Raw genomic sequence first — 18,359 nt, 5'->3', positions numbered from 1 at the left:
TTTTTTGAGACGGAGTCTCGCTCTGTCACCCAGGCTGGAGTGCAGTGGCCGATCTCAGCTCACTGCAAGCTCCGCCTCCCGGGTTTACGCCATTCTCCTGCCTCAGCCTCCTGAGTAGCTGGGACTACAGGCGCCCACTACCTCACCTGGCTAGTTTTTTGTATTTTTTAGTAGAGACGGGGTTTCACCGTATTAGCCAGTATGGTCTCGATCTCCTGACCTCGTGATCCGCCCGTCTCGGCCTCCCAAAGTGCTGGGATTACAGGCTTGAGCCACCGCGCCCGGCCACCTGTGGTGCTTTAGGGGTCTCAGAAAATAATACCCAGGCTGGACTCAGTGGCTCACGCCTGCAATCCCAACACTTTGGGAGGCCCAGGCGGGGGATCACTTGAGGTCAGAAGTTCGAGACCAGCCTGGTCAACATGGCAAAACCCCGTCTCTACTAAAAATACAGAAATTAGCCAGGCATGGTGGTGTGCATCTGTAATCCCAGCTACTCAGGAGGCTGAGGCAGGAGAATCGCTTGAACCTGGGAGGCAGAGGTCGCAGTGAGCTAAGATCAGGCAACTGCACTCCAGCCTGGGTGACACAGTGAGACTCCGACAGACAGACAGACAGACGGAAAGAAATGAAAGTAAGAAAGAAAGAAAAAGAAAGGAAAGAAGAAAGGAAGGCAGGCAGGAAGGAAGGACCCCAAAATGAAGCAGAAGTTTTTCTCTGACCTTTTCCTGCCCTCTTGTGTCTCAGATTTATTCTCCCTCAAGGCTGGTCATAAAAACTAGAATCCCTCTTTCCCAAGAAAGATTTTAGAAACTAGAACCCTTGGCTGGGTGTGGTGGCTCATGTCTGTAATCCCAGCACTTTGGGAGGCCAAGATAGGCAGATCACTTGATATCAGAAGTTTGTGACCAGCCTGGTCAACATGGTGAAACCCTGTCTCTACCAAAAACACATAATGAGCTAGGCATGGTGGCATATGCCTGTAATCCCAGCTGCTGGGGAGCCTGAGGCAGGAATCGCGTGGACCCAGGAGGTGGAGGTTGCAGTGAGCCAAGATTGAGACACTGCAACCCAGCCTGTGTGACAGAGTAAGACTCCATCTCAAAACAAACTGGTAAGATGGAGGGGGAAAAGGGAGGAAAGGAAAAAGGAGGAAGCAGGGAAGAGAGGAGGAGGGCAGGGAGGAGGAGAGAAAAGGGCAGAAAGAAGAGAAGGAGGGAGAAAGAGAGAAGGAGGAAGTGGGATAAGAGAAGAGAGAATCAGCACAAGAAAGGTGGAGGGGAAGTTTAGGGAAGAAACAGTGGGAGGAGGAGGGGTAAGAAGAAAGGAAGGAGGAGGGAAAGGAGGAGGGGAGGGAAGGAGGGACAGGGAACACTCAGCTGACATTTACGAATGAATGAATCTCCACTCCAAGTTAGCACGATAGCTCCAGTCCTCAGTCTCTTTTTTCCTCCCTCCCTCCCTCCCTCCCTCCCTTCCTTTCTTCCTTCTTTCCTTCATTCCTTCTCCTCTTCCTCCTCCTCCTTTTTTTAAGACAGGGTCTTGCTTTGTCACCCAGGCTGGAGTATACTGACACAATCTTGGCTCACTGGATCCTCTGCCTTCCAGGTTCAAGCGATTCTGCTCCCTTAGCCTCCTGAGTGTAAAGGTAAACTGAGGCTGGAGCCGAACGGGGAACGAAGACACAAGGCAAATGGCAGTGAGAATAGCCTTTTATTAGGACTTGCGGGCGAGGTTCCTCGGTCCAAAGGCGTGGACCGAGGAAGTCGCGCTGAGGGAGGAGGGTAGGGGCTTTTTATAGCCGGAGAGGTAGGGAAGCTGGTTGTGCAAACAGGGCCTGGGGGGGCTTGAAACTACTAGGGCAGGAGTTGAGGAAGGGTCATGAGGAAGGGGTCTTTGGAAACTGTCAACCGAAATTGGTGTTTACCAACTTGTGGAATGCAGGTGAGCTGCAGGTCATAGGGGAGTGTGGTTGCCCAGCCAGAACTCTGACACGTGTAAGTCTGCGGGTGTGTACAAGGGTGAAGGGAGTCTTTAACAAAAGGCCTGCTATGCCGGGTAATGCCGCCATGTTGGGTCTAGATTCCTGCCTAACATTCCGACCTCTTTCTAATAAGAAAATGGGGCAATGTGTTCATCTGGCTGCTTCCTGCTGGTATGGGTCGTTGTGGGGTTCTTCGGAGGTCGGAACTCGGGTATAGGGGTGGAGCAGCAACTGACTGAAAGTGACCTGGGAGACTTCTTTCATGCGGTCCTGGATGAAGCGGAGGACACAGGGAGCTATGAGTAGCAAGAAGCCAATGATTAGTAAGGGGCTTAGAAAGGGTAGGACTTAACTGGTCACAGACGACTGCCACCACCTAAGTGAGGGCCTTGATCCAAGGTTTTTCTGGTGGAGTCTTTCCTGAATCTTTTCTAGAGTGAGGAGATTGGTTTCTACTAGTCCTGACTCATTGATGTAGTGTTCGGCCGGGAAGGGGAAAGGAGGGGGTTAGGTTAGAGGAGTTAAAAGGGCTGGGTAAAGGTACCGCAACCAGTGGGGGCTATCTCAGAACCCTTGAGGCAAGACAGTCCAGGTCAGCTGGGAAGAAATATGAGTGTCTGGATCTTCCTATGTAAAAGCAAACAGAAAGTGACAGTCAGATGTAAGGGAATGGTGAAGTCATCTTTTAGGTCAAGGACAATAAAGTGAGTGGTATCGGGGTGAATGCACAACAGAAATGTATATGGGTTAGGAACAACTGGAAAGGTGGGGACTACTGCCTCATGGATGAGGCGTAGGTCCTGCATGAGGCAAGAGGCTCCAGAGCTTTTCTGTACAGGCAGGATAGGAGTATTGCATGGTGAGTTGGCGGGGACTACAATGTGTTGCTGGGGCAGGCGCATGATGATGGGTTTTAGTCCCTGTCGGTGTTCAAGGGAGATAGGGAACTGGGGCCTAGAGGGAAACTTAGAAGGGTCTTTTAGCCGGATGTGGACCAGAGTGTGGTGCTGGGCAATGATCGGGGTGGAGGTATCCCACACCTTAGGGTTAATGGGGACTGGAAATGGGAGTGGGGGGGTCAGCCTGGCGGGGTTTGTCAGGTGAGAGGAGGGGGAAGAGGAACGCGAGGTGTGGGGAGGGGTTGGGCCGGAAATGAACTGAGGCCCCTAGCTTGGAGAGGAGATCTCGTCCTAACAAGGGGACTGGGCACGAAGGAATGATAAGAAATGAGTGTGAGAAGAGGGAGCCATCCAGGTGGCAAGACAGAGGAGGAGTCTGGCGGTAGGTGGAGGGAGTGCAGTCAATTCCCAGGACTGTGACAGTGGAGGGCTGGCTGGGGCCACTGAAGGAAGGCAAAACAGAGTAGGTAGCCCCCGTGTCCATAAGGAAGGAGATGGACTTACCCGCTACCTGAAGCATGACCCTGGGCTCGGCGAGAGTGAGAGGGGTCCCCGAGTCTGGGCCTCTTCAATCTGCGTCAGTGTCGAGGAACTGGAAGGTGCCTCCAATACCTGGAGGAGGGTCATCACGTGAAGGCGCAGCGACCATCCTTAGGTCAGGGCAGTCTGACTTCTAGTGGCCCATCTGCCGACAGTTTGGACAGGGGTGAGTTGGCTCCTTTGGGTTAGGGCACTGCCTGGCCCAGTGGCCATCATTGCCTCACTTGAAGCAGGCACCAGATGGCGCTCAGGGAGTACCTCCTTTCTGGGAGCTCCTGGAGCTGGCCGGCCTCAGGGCTGCTACCAAGGCCTGGGTTTGGAGTTGTATCTTCTGTTTTAGCCTGGCCTGTCGTTGGGTCTCAGCTGCTTCCTCCCTGGAGTTGTAGACCTCGAAGGCCAGTTTGACTAAGTCCTGGATGGGAGTTTGAGGGCCCTCCTCCGCCTTTAAGAAATTTTTTTTTTGGATCTCAGGGGCCAACTGAGAAATGAAATATGAGGCCAAGACAGTTGCTCCTGCAGGGGAGGCAGGGTCAAGGCAGGTGTACTGAATAAGTGCCTCAGTCAGCCGGTTAAGAAAAACAGCCGGATTTTCATCTGCGCCTTGGACTACCTCCTTTAGTTTGTTAAAGTTGACTGATTTGTTACAGGCTGCCTGCATGCCGGCAAGAAGGCACTGAGCCATCATGTCTAGGCAGCGGCGGCCTGCCTGCCCTACCTGGTAGTCCCAGTTGGGCTCAGCCGAGGGCGCTGCCTCAGTGCCGACTGGCATGGCAGGGTCAGTTAAATGAACCTGGTTAGTGTGCCACCTGGCTGCCGCTAGGATGCGTTCCTGTTCCTCAGGAGACAGGGTTGAGGTCATAACGACATGAAGGTCATGCCAGGTGAGATCATATGCCTGGCATAGATACCTAAACTCTTTGATATAACGAGTAGGATTGGCCGAAAAGGAGCCTGCACGCTCCTCAACCTTAGACAAGTCTGCCAATGAAAATGGCACATGGACCCGGACTACTCCTTCGGCGCCTGCCACCTCTCACAAGGGACACAGGAGGTCAGTCCTGGACCAAGTATGGGCTGAGACAGGCGAGGAAGGGGAGGAAGTGGAGGTAGGGGAGACAGAATCTGTCGGGTTTGGTAAGGGCAGAGGAGGTGGGGAAGGGTAGGGAGGCATTGACGAGGACGGGGATAACGGTGGGTCAGGGTAAGGAGGAGGTTGGGCAGGAGACTGGAGGGGTGGCCGGGATAGGGTGTCAGGAGGCTCAGAAAAAGAGGAGGAATCATCCCCCTCCTTGCTCAAGGGAAGAGACTTTGCGAGCAGAACTTGAGTTAACGAGCATTGGGCGCAGAGATCTGGGTGAGAACGCAAGTCCCAAAAGGCCTGAACATAGGGTATCTCGGACCATTTGCCTAGTCTCTTGCAGAAGTTGGTCAGATCTGTGAGAATGTTAAAGTCTAGAGTGCCTTCTGCAGGCCACTGAGACTGATTATCCAATTTATATTGCAGCCATGCTATTGTGCAGAAGAAAATGAGCTGCTTTCGTTTTATGTCTTGGCTGAGACTTAAAGTCTGGAGATTCGCCAAGAGGCACCCCAGAGGAGATTCTCGGTTTGGTTTGGACTGGGTAGTTCCCATAGTCTCAAGGCGGGCAGTCTGGAGGCAATGGGAGCGTCCTCCTACTGCCACGCGGAGTGCGGGGTATGGTGGCTTCTGGGGAGGTTGGACGTCTCCTAGTCCCCGGTGCTGAGGTCACAGCTGACTGGAGAGAGCCCCTGACACGGCCGCACATTTCGGACAGGGACTCCCGGAGGGAGCCGTCAGGACGGGGGAAAACTTACCCAGCAGTGATCGAATTGAGTCTTAAATTTGGTGAGATGGCTCCAGGCTTGAGGAGGGGATCCTGGCTCGGGGAGAGGAGAGCCTGCCCGACCTAGCAGGGGTCCAGGGAGGGGTCTCCTCCCAGGTTTTGGCACCAAATGTAAAGGTAAACTGAGGCTGCAGCCGTACCGGGAACCTGGCTTGGGGAGAGGAGAGCCTGCCCGACCTAGCAGGAGTCCAGGGAGGGGTCTCCTCCCGAGTTTTGGCACCAAATGTAAAGGTAAACTGAGGCTGGAGCTGAACCGGGAACAAAGACACAAGGCAAATGGCAGTGAGAATGGCTTTTTATTAGGGCTTGTGGGCGAGGTTCCTTGGTCCAAAGGCGTGGACCGAGGAAGTCGCGCTGAGGAGGGAGGGTAGGGGCTTTTTATAGCCCGAGAGGTAGGGAAGCTGGTTGTGCAAACAGGACCTGGGGGGTCTTGAAACTACTAGGGCAGGAGTTGAGTAAGGGTCATGAGGAAGGGGTCTTTGGAAACTGTCAACCGAAATTGGTGTTTACCAACTTGTGGAGTGCAGGTGAGCTGCAGGTCATGGGGGAGTGTGGTTGCCCAGCCAGAACTCTGACGCATGTAAGTCTGCGGGTGTGTACAAAGGTGAAGGGAGTCTTTAACAAAAGGCCTGCTACGCCGGGTAACGCCGCCATGTTGGGTCTAGATTCCTGCCTAACACTGAGTAGCTGGGATTACAGGTGTGCTCCACCACGCCCAGCTAATTTTTTATTTTTAGTAGAGACAGAGTTTCGCCATGTTGGTCAGGCTGGTTTCGAACTTCTGGCCTCAAGTGATCCACCCAACTCGGCCTCCCAAAATGCTGGGGTTACTGGCGTGAGTCACCGTGCCCCAGCCTGCCCTCAGTTTCTTTACCTGTCAACTGGGGTGATCACAGCGGTGCTACCTGGCTAGGTAAGAGTGCAACTGTAGTTACTAGCCATTGCTGACTCTTCCAGGCCCAGAAAGCAGCAGGTCAGTGGGTGGCTCTGGGCCTGTCCTCCAGATCTTCCTCGTGATCCCCCATTCCAGCCACCCTGCTGCCAGCAGGGACCAATGGCAGTGTAGGGGGTGAGCTCCTACCCAGCCCTGTCCTCCAAATACATTGGAAGCAGGCCCGGGCCGCCTCCCAAGGAGAACGCTGGAAAGGTCGGCCAAGCAGGGCAGAAAACAAGCAGTGGTGGAGCTGGCAGTGGGGCAGAGGAGAGGGAGCTGGAAGGAAAGGACCCCAAAGCAGAAGCCTGCACAGTGGGCACAGCGCACCCAAGAAGGGTCCAGGAGTCTGCAGAAACAAAGGGTCCCCAGCTTCAGCCTCCTACTGCCTGCCTGCCTCCTGCCTGAGCTTCCAGGAGACTGAAGGCAGTGCTTGCAGCTTCAGGTCAGCCAGAGAACAGGGTTGTGGGTGCCCCCAGGCCAGCGCTGCCAGGCGCCCGAGGGAGCATCTAGGACCCTGGGGTGCAAGTAAAGGGCCTGTAGGTGCTTCTAGGAAGGATGGGGACCTAGCGTGTGGATTTTGTCCTCCCCAGGATCCTGGGGTGTGACGTTGAGACTTAATCGACAAGGCTTCGGGACATGGATTAAGAATTAGCTGTGTCCTTGAATTACACGTGTTTAAGACCGCGGCGGTGTTTAAAATTAGAGACTTCTGAGGCCCCCACGGTATGAGTTGAGCACTCCCCTGGGGCCCTGGAATGTGTTTTTAAGAACGAAAGAGGTTTTGGGGCTTGGATTTAGGACAAGCTGGGGCAAGAATTCAGCCCACGCGGGCCGTGGGTGTGGACTGGGATCTTTTTGGTCCCCGAGGGTAGAGAGTCTGCACGCCATCTAGGGCTCGGGTCCTGCTATCTTGGGAGCCATGCCCCACGGCTGCAGGACATGTGTGTTTCCTAAAAGGAGAGGGGGTGGGGCAAGGCCTGGTTGTCATGGAGACAGCGGGGTGTCCCTGGCGGGCCGTTCTAGCCCCCATGTCTCGTTGACCGTTGCCTCTCTGGTCCGGTTGCCTCTCTATGGTCGGGGCTCCTGGAAGAGGGCCCGCCTCAGCTCTGCAGGCTGAGCGGCTTCGAGGTAGACAGGTGGGAAGAGGGGCGGGGCCTAGGTCCTATGGGGGCCAGAGTGAAACCCAGGAGGTGGTGACGAGCCGAAGCCTGAGGGCGGGGCCAGTGACCAGGATAGAACCTGAGCCTGGGAGCATGGGCTAGGGCCGGAACTGGGGTGGGGCTTGAACGGATGGGAGGGGTCTAGTTCCGGGAGGGGGTGGGGCGTGTGCTTGTGGGCGGGGCCATATAAATCTAGCCTAGGGGGTGGAGCCTGGCTGAGGGGCGGGACTCGGGGGAGAGGGCCTGGGCCTGTGGGCGGGGCTAGAAGTATAACCTAAGGGCGGGGCCCCGTGAGTGGCGGGAAGGCCACGCGGTAGAGGCAGGACCAGAAGGAAAGGGGACAGGACGTGAAGGGTAATTCGGGGATCGAGGATACAGGCTAAATGCAGGCATATGGCGAGGCTGGACAGTGACCGACAGGGTGGACTTGCTGGCTCTGGGGGCGGGGACTGTTGTAAGATTGGCAGGGAAGGATGGACTCAAAAATATGGAATAGAGCTGACCCAGGGTCAGAGGCGGAGCCTGGCCAGGACCTGGCCAATCCCAGGCCTGGGGCCGGGGTCTGGTTCCTAGTTAGCGGGCGGGTGTTAAAGCCTGGAAAGGGGGCGATGCCTGGCCTGAGGAGTTGACCAATCCCAGGCCTGGGGGCGGAGTCTGACCCGGAGCGCCCTTCCCAGGCTCGTGGCGGGGCGGAGCCAAGGCCTGGGGGCAGGGCTCGCCGTAGGGGCCGGGGCGGTCGCGGGCGGAGCCGGAGTGACCCGCGGCCTCAGCGCTCTCTGTCTCCCCAGGATGCGGGCTCCGGGTGCAGGCGCGGCCTCGGTGGTCTCGCTGGCGCTGTTGTGGCTGCTGGGGCTGCCATGGACCTGGAGCGCAGTAGCGGCGCTCGGCGTGTACGTGGGCAGCGGCGGCTGGCGCTTCCTTCGCATCGTTTGCAAGACCGCGAGGCGAGACCTCTTGTGAGTGTTGACGGGATCCGCCAGGGCCGGGAGTGGGGCTGAGGGCTCTGGGGGCACAGGATGCGGGGCTGGGTTGTGAAGACAGCTTGGAGGGTCCAGAGAGCTGGGGGTGCTTTGTAGGTTGGGGGTGGGGCTGGGCCGAGGGGCGGGGCCTGAGAGGGTGACCAGTTGGGGGGCTCTGAGGGCGCTACAGGGGACACTTTAAGGATTTCTCGAGGGAGATGAGTAGCCTCCAAGGTACTTGGAGCGTTGCAGGCTGCTTAGGAGATGATCTCAGGGGGCTTGGGGGGCAACTTGGGGGTCTTTGGGCTGCTGGTGGAAGTTCCAGGGAGCTGGGCTGACTGGAAAACCGTGGCAGTGTAGGGGTCTCTTTGGAGCCTTGTTAACTGTGAGAGACTTCAGGGGGCTCTCCAGTAGGTCACCGGGGCTCACAGGGACGACCCAATAGATAGTCTCTGGGGGTCGCCAAGACACTTTGGGTCTATCTAGGGCTTTCTCTGAGGGATGAGCGAGCTGCTTAGGAAGTCTATAAAGGACTTGCCGGGTTTCTGAAGGTATGTATTTCCTCAGGACCGTTTCCAGCTGGGGCACTGTTTGAGATTTTGGGGTCTGTGTGGGTCTTTGGGTTTGGGAGTTGTTGAGAGTGTGTAGGGAGGCTGCTGCGTATTCCAGGTCTTGTTTGGGGGTCTATTCTGGAGACCGGGACACTGGGTTCATGCTAGAGGGGCAGATTCTGGTGTCCTGTGCAAGGATCCTTGGAGGATTTTTGCCGTGTCTCTGAGGGGCTTGCTCAAACGAGCCGTTGGAGTCCTTCTGGGGTGGAACAGGCATTGCTGGGGGTCCCTATCAGAGCAGATCTCAGGAACAGCACCACGTGGGAGCAGGTGAACGCAGGCTAGCAGGGCAGGGTTCAACACCTTCACAGCTCCTTGTAAGATGGAGTTACAAGAGGGACTGAACCCACTGTAAGGAGGGCACAGAGGGTGTGGAGATGGGAAGGATCCCACCGTAAGTTGACTGGTTCTGAACTTTCTAAAACTCACCCCTTCTCCATGCCATGGCACCTGCCCCCGGCCCCTTGGTTGTTCTGATGTGGAAATCTGACTGTGCCCTCTGCTCAGACACCTTCCACAGCCAACCCGTGCTTGGCAGAAGGAAGACAGCCCCTAGCTGGGCACTCAAGGTCCTACCATCTGTTCCCTGCCCACCTGCCATTCCCCCATCCATATGTTCACCTGGTCTTCAGAAAGACTTGCAGTGTCTCAAGCTGCCTAGAACATACTATCCAGAAGCGGTGGAAATAGAACATACTGGGCCCCTTTTAGCCAGGGCCGACTCTCCCTCTGGGAACCTTTGCTGAATTTTCCTGCTTAGCACCCTCCCATAGCTTCTTGTTGCCCTTAGAATTGAGGCCATACTGGCTGGGCGTGGTGGCTGACACCTGTAATCCCAGCACTTTGGGAGGCCAAGGCAGGCAGATCACGAGGTCAGGAGATCAAGACCATCCTGGCTAACATGGTGAAACCTCGTTTCTAATAAAAATACAAAAAATTAGCTGGGTGTGGTGGTGGACGCCTGTAGTCCCAGCTACTCAGGAGGCTGAGGCAGGACAATGGCGTGAACCTGGGAGGTCGAGCTTACAGTGAGCGGAGATCCTGCCACTGCACTCCAACCTGGGGGCGACAGAGTGAGACTCCATCTAAAAAAACAATAAATAAATAGAATTGAGGCCATACTCCTGAGCATGGCACACGAGGTCCCTGACCATGTCCCAGCCTCCGCTTTCTTCCCTCTTGTCACCCTTCCAGCTGCACTTACCTCTTATCTATTGTTTGTCTATTTGTTTGTTTGTTTGAGACAGAGTCTCGCTCTGTCACTCTGTCGCCCAGGCTGGAGTGCAATGGTGCGATCTCGGCTCACTGCAACCTCCACCTCCCAGGTTCAAGCGATTCTCCTGCCTCAGCCTCCTGAGTAGCTGGGACTACAGGCACGTGCCACCATGCCCGGCTAATTTTTATATTTTTAGTACAGATGGGGTTTCATCATGTTAACCAGGCTGGTCTCAAACTCCTGACCTCAGGTAATCCACCTGCCTTGGCCTCCTAAAGTGTTGGGATTACAGGCTTGAGCCACCATGCCTCGCCCCCCCCCTTTTTTTTTTTTGAGACAGGGTGTCCCCTCTGTTGCCCAGGCTGGAGCAGCCTCCATCTCCTGGGCTCAAGCAATCCTCCTGCCTCAGCCTCCTGACTAACTGGGACTACAAGCACCTGCCACTGCTCCTGGATAGTTAAAAGAATGTTTTTTATAGAGATGGGGTCTCACTATATTGCCCAGTCTGGTCTGGAACTACTAGCTTTAAGAGATTCTCCTACCTCAGCCTCCTGAGTAGCTGGGATGACAGGTGCACACCACCACACCCGGCTAATTTTTGTATTTTTTGTAGAGATGTGGTTCTGCCATGTTGCCCAGGCTAGTCTTGAACTCCTGGCCTCAAGCGATTGCCCAATTTCAGCCTCCTAAAGTGCTGGGATTACCGCGCCCAGTGTGAACTGCTTTGAACCATGTTGTCTGCTTGAGGACTTTCAGACACCCAGATTGTATGGTTGGAGTTGCACACTCATGTGAGGTTATGAGTCATTGATTGAGATTTCACCCCTTCCTCCTAGCAGCAAGGTCTGAGATACCAAATTTCCTTTTAGCTCCTAGAGTGTGTATGTTAAGGAAAGATCTTATTTTGATTTTCAATTCACCTTTACGTTGAATGGGCATGCTTTGAGGTCTTATCAGACTCAAACCTGCCTTGTCTGACACCTAAGCTGTCCCCCTCCTGGGGCTACAATGACATTTTGGCCTCTGGCTGGTCCTTATTTTCTGGTTACCTTGTTGCTACATTAATAAAAATTTAACTCGGCCGGGTGCAGTGGCTCACGCCTGTAATCCCAGCACTTTGGGAGGCCGAAGTGGGTGGATCACCTGAGGTCAGGAGTTTGAAACCAGCCTGGCCAACATGGTAAAACCTCGTCTCTACTGAAAATACAAAAATTAGCCAAGCGTGGTGGTGCGTGCCTGTATTCGGAGCTGCTTGGGAGTCTTAGGTAAGAGAATCACTTGAACCCAGGAGGCGGAGGTTGCAGTGAACCAAGATCGCACCATTGCACTCCAGCCTGGGCAACAAGAGCGAAATTCCATCTCAAAAAAACAAAAAAAAAACAAAAGATTTAACTCATTTAACCCAGCGTTTTTAGTTGTTTTCTTTTCTTTTCTTTCTTTGCTTTGGGATTAGACGTTTCTTGTTTTTTTGATAAAGTCTCACTCTGTCACCCAGGCTGGAGTGCAGTGGTGTGATCATAGCTCACTGTAGCCTCAACTTCCTGGGCTCAAATGATCCTCCCACCACAGCCTCCCAAATAGCTGGGACTACAGATGCGTGCCACAACATCCGGCAGATTTTATTTATTTTTTGTAGAGGAGAGGTCTCGCTATGTTGCCCAGGTTGGTCTTGAACTCCTGAGGTCAAGAGATCCTCCTGCCTCAGCCTCCCAAACTGCTAGGATTACAGCTGTGAACCACCACATCTGGCCTGCCTTCTTGCGTTTTAATCTTGGGCCTCTTTCTAGACTGTGGGCCCTATAGGGGCACAGAAGGAGACTGTGTCAGTCTTGGTGCCACTTTGGTCCTGTGCCCCACTCAGGATTGGCGCACAGCAGTAGCTCAGGACATGTTTGTTAGGGTAGGTGGAAGGCCATCCCTTCCTTCTTGAGTTCACCCAGGCTTCTCTCTCCCTCCTTTCCAGCTCTGCTTCCATGGGCCCCGTGGGTGTCCATGCCTGGTTCTGTCTCCCCTGGGGACAGGGCAGGAGGTGGGTCCACTCTAAGTTCCTGACATGGCTTGACATAGTTGCCTGTGAAGATGGCCCCAGGGATCCCTGTCTCCTCCTATTCCTACTTGCATGGTCCCCTCCCTTTGAGTGTGGGCTGGACCTAGTGACTCCCTTCTTTTTTTTTTTTTTTTTTGGAAACGGATTTTCGCTCCGTCACCCAGGCTGGAGTGCAATGGCGCGATCTCAGCTCACTGCAACCTTCACCTCCTGGGTTCAAGTGATTCTCCTGCCTTAGCCTCCCGAGTAGCTGGGATTACAAACATGCACCACCATACCTGGCTAATTTTGTATTTTTAGTAGAGGCAGGGTTTCTCCATGTTGGCCAGGCTGGTCTCGAACTCGCAACCTCAGGTGATCCGCCTGCCTGGGCCTCCCAAAGTGCTTGGATTACAAGTGTGAACCACCGAGCCCTGCCTTTTTTTTTTTTTTTTTTTTTTTCGGGTTTTGAGATGGCGTCTCACTCTGCCACCCAGGCTGGAGTACAGTGGTGCGATCTCGGCTCACTGCAACCTCCAGCTCCCGGGTTCAAGCAATTCTCCTGTCTCAGCCTCCCAAGTAGCTGGGATTACAGGTGCCCACCACCACACCTCTATAATTTTTATATTTTTGGTTGAGAGGGGGTTTCACCACATTGGCCAGGTTGGTCTCACCTAACCTCAGGTGACCCGCCCGCCTTGGCCTCCCAAAGTGCTGGTATTACAGGCTGAACTACCGCGCCCGGCCCTAGTGACTCCCTTCTAATGAATAAAATACATCAGAAGTGATGGAGGCTGGGTGCAGAGGCTCATGCATGTAATTCCAGCACTTTGGGAGCCCAAGATGGGAGGATTGCCTGAGGCCAGGAGTTCAAGACCAGCCTGGGCAACGTGGTGAGACTCCATCTCTACACACAAAAAATTAGCTGGGGGACTGGGGCTCTCCTGTGGTCCCAGCTACTCAGAAGGCTGAGGTGGGAGGATTGCTTGAGTCCAGGAGGTCAAGGCTGCAGTGAGCCATGATTGCCCCACTGCACTCCAGCCCGGGTGAGGGAGCAAGACTCTGTCTTGAAAAATGAAGGGATGCTGACAAATCCCATTTAACACGTGAGAGAACCAAGGCACAGAGAGGGGAGGTCATTTGCCCAGGAACACACAGCTGAGGAGGCACAAGACTCCAGAGCATGTGCTCTTTAGCCACTGTGCCACACTGGAGTGGTGGGGGTGCTACATTTAGACCTTGGCTTCAGAAACGATTTCAGCACCCTGCCCTGACTCTCCTAACGTGTCCTGTACTTCCTGCATGAAATCTGATCGTATTCATCCTTGTTGATTTCTTCCGCCCCGGAGTCCTGGGCCCAGAGCTGGACAGTGGGCTCATTGTCCCCAGGCTGGGGGTGGCTTGAGCAGCTGCCAGGCAGGGCTGCCCAGGCATGTGGCTGGAACCAAGTACCGGAATCCACTGCCTGCTGGTGTGGGCGTCCTTGAGAGAGAATGAGCGAGACCAAGAGACCGGGGAGGCTGGGGGTGAATCCTCGTGTTCCCGCATCTAGCCCTCGTGTTCAGTCCGACAGTGACCAGCTGTGGCCTCAGTTCCTGTTTCTTGTTGTTGTGCTGCCTCTGGACGGGCAGCCTGCTGGCAGGGGCTGTTTCCTGTGGTTACTCCCTCAATAACGCCCCTCTCCTCATGGGTGTAACATTTGTACCCCATCATGGGGTTCTTGGGGTACTCTGTCAAATTCACTCACAGGAAGCCCTTAGAGCAGAATTGGGTGTATAATAGGTGCTCCAGGCCGGGCGCAGTGGCTCACGCCTGTAATCCCAGCACTTTGGGAGGCCGAGGTGGGCTGATCGCCTGAGGTCAGGAGTTCGAGACCAGCCTGGCCAACATGGTGAAACCTCGTGTCTACTAAAAATACAAAATATTAGCTGGTCGTGGTGGCGGGCACCTGTAATCCCAGCTACTCAAGAGGCGGAGGCAGGAGAATCGCTTGAACCTGGGAGGCAGAGGTTGCAGTGAGCTGAGGTGGCATCACTACATTCCAACCTGGGCAACAGAGTGAGACTCCATCTAAAAAAAAAAAAAAAAAAAAAAAGGAAAAGAAAAAGACGCAGGCATTGGGCACCTGCTGTGTGCCTCATGGGCACTTGGCCTGCCACTGGGTACGTCGCCAGCGCTTGATAAATGCTTTGTAATAAGTCTGCCAGGGATTAGAGGGACCCTGTGAGGGGGCTTCGTGTCTGGGTTGTTCTGTCCTCAAATTGCTCTGTGACCTTGGGCGTGTTAATTCCCCACTCTGAGCCTGCAGTTCATTCGTTATTTGACAGATAGGATCTCAGGCACCTATGCTGGAGGATGGATATAAGGTTAGCACAGGGCATGGCAGATAGTAGGTGCTTGATAAACACTGAGAATGATCATCTTCTTTTTTTTTTTTTTTTTTGAGACATGGTCTTACTCTGTCACCCAGGCTGAAGTGCAGTGGTACAATCTTGGCTTACAGCAACTTCCACCTCCTGGGTTCAAACAATTCTCATGGCTCAGCCTCCCAAATAGCTAAGACTATAGGTGCCCACCACCACGCCTGGCTAATTTTTGTATTTTTAGTAGAGATGGTATTTTGCCATGTTGGCCAGGCTGGTCTCGAACTCCTGGCCTCAAGTGACCCACCCACCTTGGCCTACCAAAGTGCTGGGATTACAGGTGTGAGCTACCACGTCTAGCTGAGAATGATTAACTTGGCTGTTCTATTTATTGGTTGAAGGGATGAGCAGTGCCTTTTTTTTTTTTTTGAGACCAAATCTTGCTCAGTTGCCCAGGCTGGAGTGCAGTGGTGCAATTTCACTCACTGCAACCTCCACCTCATGGGTTCATTCTCCTGCCTCAGCCTCCTGAGTAGCTGGGATTACAGGCGCACACCATGTGTGCCAGAGATTACAACCAGGCACACCATGCCTGGCTGCTTTTTTTGTATTTTTAGTAGAGACGGGGTTTCACCATGTTGACCAGGCTGGTCTTAAACTCCTGACCTCAGGTGATCCTCCCACCTTGGCCTCCCAAAATGCTGGGATTACAGGTGTGACCCACCGTGCCTGGCCCTCTTTCTTTCTTTCTTTCTTTTTTTTTCTTTTCTTTTGAGACAGAGTCTCGCTCTTGTCGCCCAGGCTGGAGTGCAGTGGCACAATCTCGGCTCACTGCAACCTCCACCTCCTGAGTTCAAGCAATTCTCCTGCCTCAGCCTCCCAAGTAACTGGGATTACAGGCGCCTGCCACCACGCCTGGCTAATTTTTTGTATTTTTAGTAGAGACAGGGGTTCACCATGTTGGCCTGGCTGGTCTCGAACTCCTGACCTCAGGTGATTCACTCACCTTGGCCTCCCGAAGTGCTAGGATTACAGGTGTGAGCCACCGCGCCCGGCCTAAAGCATTTCTTGTTTGTTTGTTTGTTTTTAAAGTTCATTCTTGGCTGGGCATGGTGGCTCACACCTGTAATCCCAATACGTTGGGAGGCTGGGGCTGGTGGATCACCTGTCAGGAGTCTGAGACCAACCTGACCAATATGATGAAACCCCATCTCTACTAAAAACACAAAAATTAGCCGGGTGTGGTGGTGGGTGCCAGCAACTCCGGAGGCTGAGGCAGGAGAATTGCTTAAACCCAGGAGGTGGAGGGTGAGCCAAGATTGCGCCACTGCACTCCAGCCTGGGCGACAGAGTGAGACTCCGTCTCACAAAACAAAACAAAACAAAACAAAAAACATTTTATTCTCATTCATCTAATAGCAAGTGGTGGCCTGCCCGCCTCCACACAGGCATTCAGGGACCTGACTCCTTTCACTGGGGGCTCTGCAGTTCACTGGGGCCTCTGCCCCTTATATTTACTAGCCAGTGGGGAAGGGGAACTTGGAACCCTCCATCTGGCTTGGCATTCGTCCCTACACCCCCCATCCACTGGCACATCTCCTGGCCCTACCTGGGACAGAGGCAGGGGCACTCCCTCCCCAGTTGGGGGCACATGCTAGAAGCTTCAGCCCTCTGTCCCTGGTGCCACCCAGTGACCTGGGGGCGGAGTAGCTGCCCAGCTCGGGGCTGGACCCTGGGGGTCCTGGTTGGGGTGGTCTGAGCATGAAGAGTCCAGGCTGGAGGCAGTGGGGGATGGTGTCAGGTGCTCCAGACGTCCCAGGGGACAGAAAGGAGGATGGGATCAGGCCCCAGCTCCCCCAGGGCCACCAGGCCAGCTGGGGTATGGGGGAGGACAGGGTGACTGGTTTATTATGCTTTGAGAATCTACCTACTTCCTGGCTGGTTGGTAAATGGCCTTTGCCCTTGGTCCCCTGAGAGACCCAGCCACCGAAAGGTTCACCATAGACCTCATCAAAGCCCCTGGCTGCCCTGGGGTCCTCCGCGGGGAGGCTGAAGCTCCCGAAGGCCAGGCCGGGCAGGGCACCAGTGACGCTGTCCCCTCCGTCCTCCCTCCCAGCGGTCTCTCTGTGCTGATCCGCGTGCGCCTGGAGCTGCGGCGGCACCAGCGTGCCGGCCACACCATCCCGCGCATCTTTCAGGCGGTGGTGCAGCGACAGCCCGAGCGCCTGGCGCTAGTGGATGCCGGGACCGGCGAGTGCTGGACCTTCGTGCAGCTGGACGCCTACTCCAATGCGGTAGCTAACCTCTTCCGCCAGCTGGGCTTCGCACCGGGCGACGTGGTGGCCGTCTTCCTGGAGGGCCGGCCCGAGTTTGTGGGGCTGTGGCTGGGCCTGGCCAAGGCGGGCATGGAGGCCGCGCTGCTCAACGTAAACCTGCGGCGCGAGCCCCTGGCCTTCTGTCTGGGCACCTCGGGCGCTAAGGCCCTGATCTTTGGAGGAGAAATGGCGGCGGGTGAGGCCAGGCGTGGGCATCAGGTGGGCGGGGACCCAGGACTGGCCCCCGGGCGGGCGGGGAAATGCTGCTCCCCAGGCCTCGGAAGGCGGCCGCCCTGGACGTGGCCATGAGGTGCACGGTCTGGGTATGCCCCGGGCAGGGAGTTGGTGCATCCCAGGCCTCGGGAGGGGGCCTGTCCGGCGGTGACCATGATCCGTATGTTGGGGACCACAGCGGTGGCCGAAGTGAGCGGGCATCTGGGGAAAAGTTTGATCAAGTTCTGCTCTGGAGACTTGGGGCCCGAGGGCATCTTGCCGGACACCCACCTCCTGGACCCACTGCTGAAGGAGGCCTCTACTGCCCCCTTGGCACAGATCCCCAGCAAGGGCATGGACGGTGAGTCAAGGGTGGGACCCCTGCCCTATCCCCTGCCCTATCCCCTGTCCTATCTCCTGGTTCCCTACCCGCCCAGGCCCCGCCCCCAACTTGCAGGCCCCACCCCCAATGCTCAGGCCCCGTCCCTAACACCTGTATCTCCAACAGATCGTCTTTTCTACATCTACACGTCGGGGACCACTGGGTTGCCCAAGGCTGCCATTGTCGTGCACAGCAGGTGAGGGGCCCACAGGCATAATGCCCTCAGCTGCTGAGAGTGACCCAGGCTATCTAGCCAGCCCGACCTGCCCCTCAGCTCCTGTGGGCATCTCCACCTTACCCTGGGGATAGAGAGGGCAGCCACTGTTTCCTGAGCACTTGCTCTGTGTCCAGACCAGGGCCAAGCCCTCCACGTGTAAACTCATTGCAACCCTGGTAACTGCTTGGGGCTGGACAAAGGCATCACACCCATTTTCACACCTATCTTGGCACCCGGTTGCCCTGAGCCCACTACTCTGGGACCCCTCTCATCCCCCCACCTGTTCACCACATCCATCCCATCAGAAAAACTCGTCCCCTCCATCTGTCTACTTTTTTCCATGCCCCCCACCTGGACCTGTGCCAGGACCTCCTGGGGCTCCTCCTGCTCCCCCCACTCTCCTCCACCCACCATAGCCCGGTTCCTGTCAGCAGCTACAGGAGGGTTGAAAATCCTAAATCAGACCTCCCCTGTCCCAGTCCTCCCTGCACCTGCGGTGACCCTCAGAATAAAATCTTCTCTCGGGCCAGGCACGATGGCTCACGCCTGTAATCCCAGCACTTTGGGAGGCTGGGGCAGGCGGGTCACTTGACGTCAGGAGTTCGAGACCATCCTGACCAACGTGGTGAAACCCCGTCTCTACTAAAAATACAAAAATTAGCCGGGCGTGGTGTC

The 18,359-nt window shown here is 55.3% G+C and overlaps 1 protein-coding gene and 1 long non-coding RNA gene across 7 annotated transcripts in view; one reads left to right on the top strand and one right to left on the bottom strand.

The window, feature by feature from the left end:
* Positions 1-1,507: 1,507 nt before the first annotated feature.
* LOC140711896 (uncharacterized) lies at positions 1,508-6,302 on the bottom strand. Its single transcript, XR_012093234.1, has 3 exons — positions 5,260-6,302; positions 3,388-3,568; positions 1,508-2,611 (listed from the first exon to the last, which is right to left on the bottom strand). It is a non-coding gene; the product is annotated as an uncharacterized lncRNA (long non-coding RNA).
* SLC27A1 (solute carrier family 27 member 1) overlaps positions 4,336-18,359 on the top strand; it is a 28,648-nt gene continuing 14,624 nt past the window's right edge. Inside the window, exons 1-5 of one of the 6 annotated variants that reach the window (XM_037992210.2) lie at positions 4,336-4,474; positions 8,171-8,338; positions 16,756-17,068; positions 17,285-17,446; positions 17,594-17,663. In XM_037992210.2, coding sequence (XP_037848138.1) covers positions 4,421-4,474; positions 8,171-8,338; positions 16,756-17,068; positions 17,285-17,446; positions 17,594-17,663 — 767 coding nt within the window. In that variant the 5' untranslated portion in view covers positions 4,336-4,420. Of the gene's footprint in view, positions 4,475-6,460; positions 6,665-7,717; positions 7,737-7,962; positions 8,339-16,673; positions 17,069-17,284; positions 17,447-17,593; positions 17,664-18,359 lie in introns of those variants that run through there. The other 5 variants (XM_037992211.2, XM_037992208.2, XM_037992212.2 and 2 more) reach the window with 5 other exon arrangements.

Source organism: Chlorocebus sabaeus, chromosome 6 (genome assembly GCF_047675955.1).
Source record: "Chlorocebus sabaeus isolate Y175 chromosome 6, mChlSab1.0.hap1, whole genome shotgun sequence".
NCBI classification, from domain to species: Eukaryota; Metazoa; Chordata; class Mammalia; order Primates; family Cercopithecidae; genus Chlorocebus; species Chlorocebus sabaeus.
Note: the sequence above shows the minus strand (reverse complement) of the source record. Positions and strands in the feature narration are given on the sequence as shown.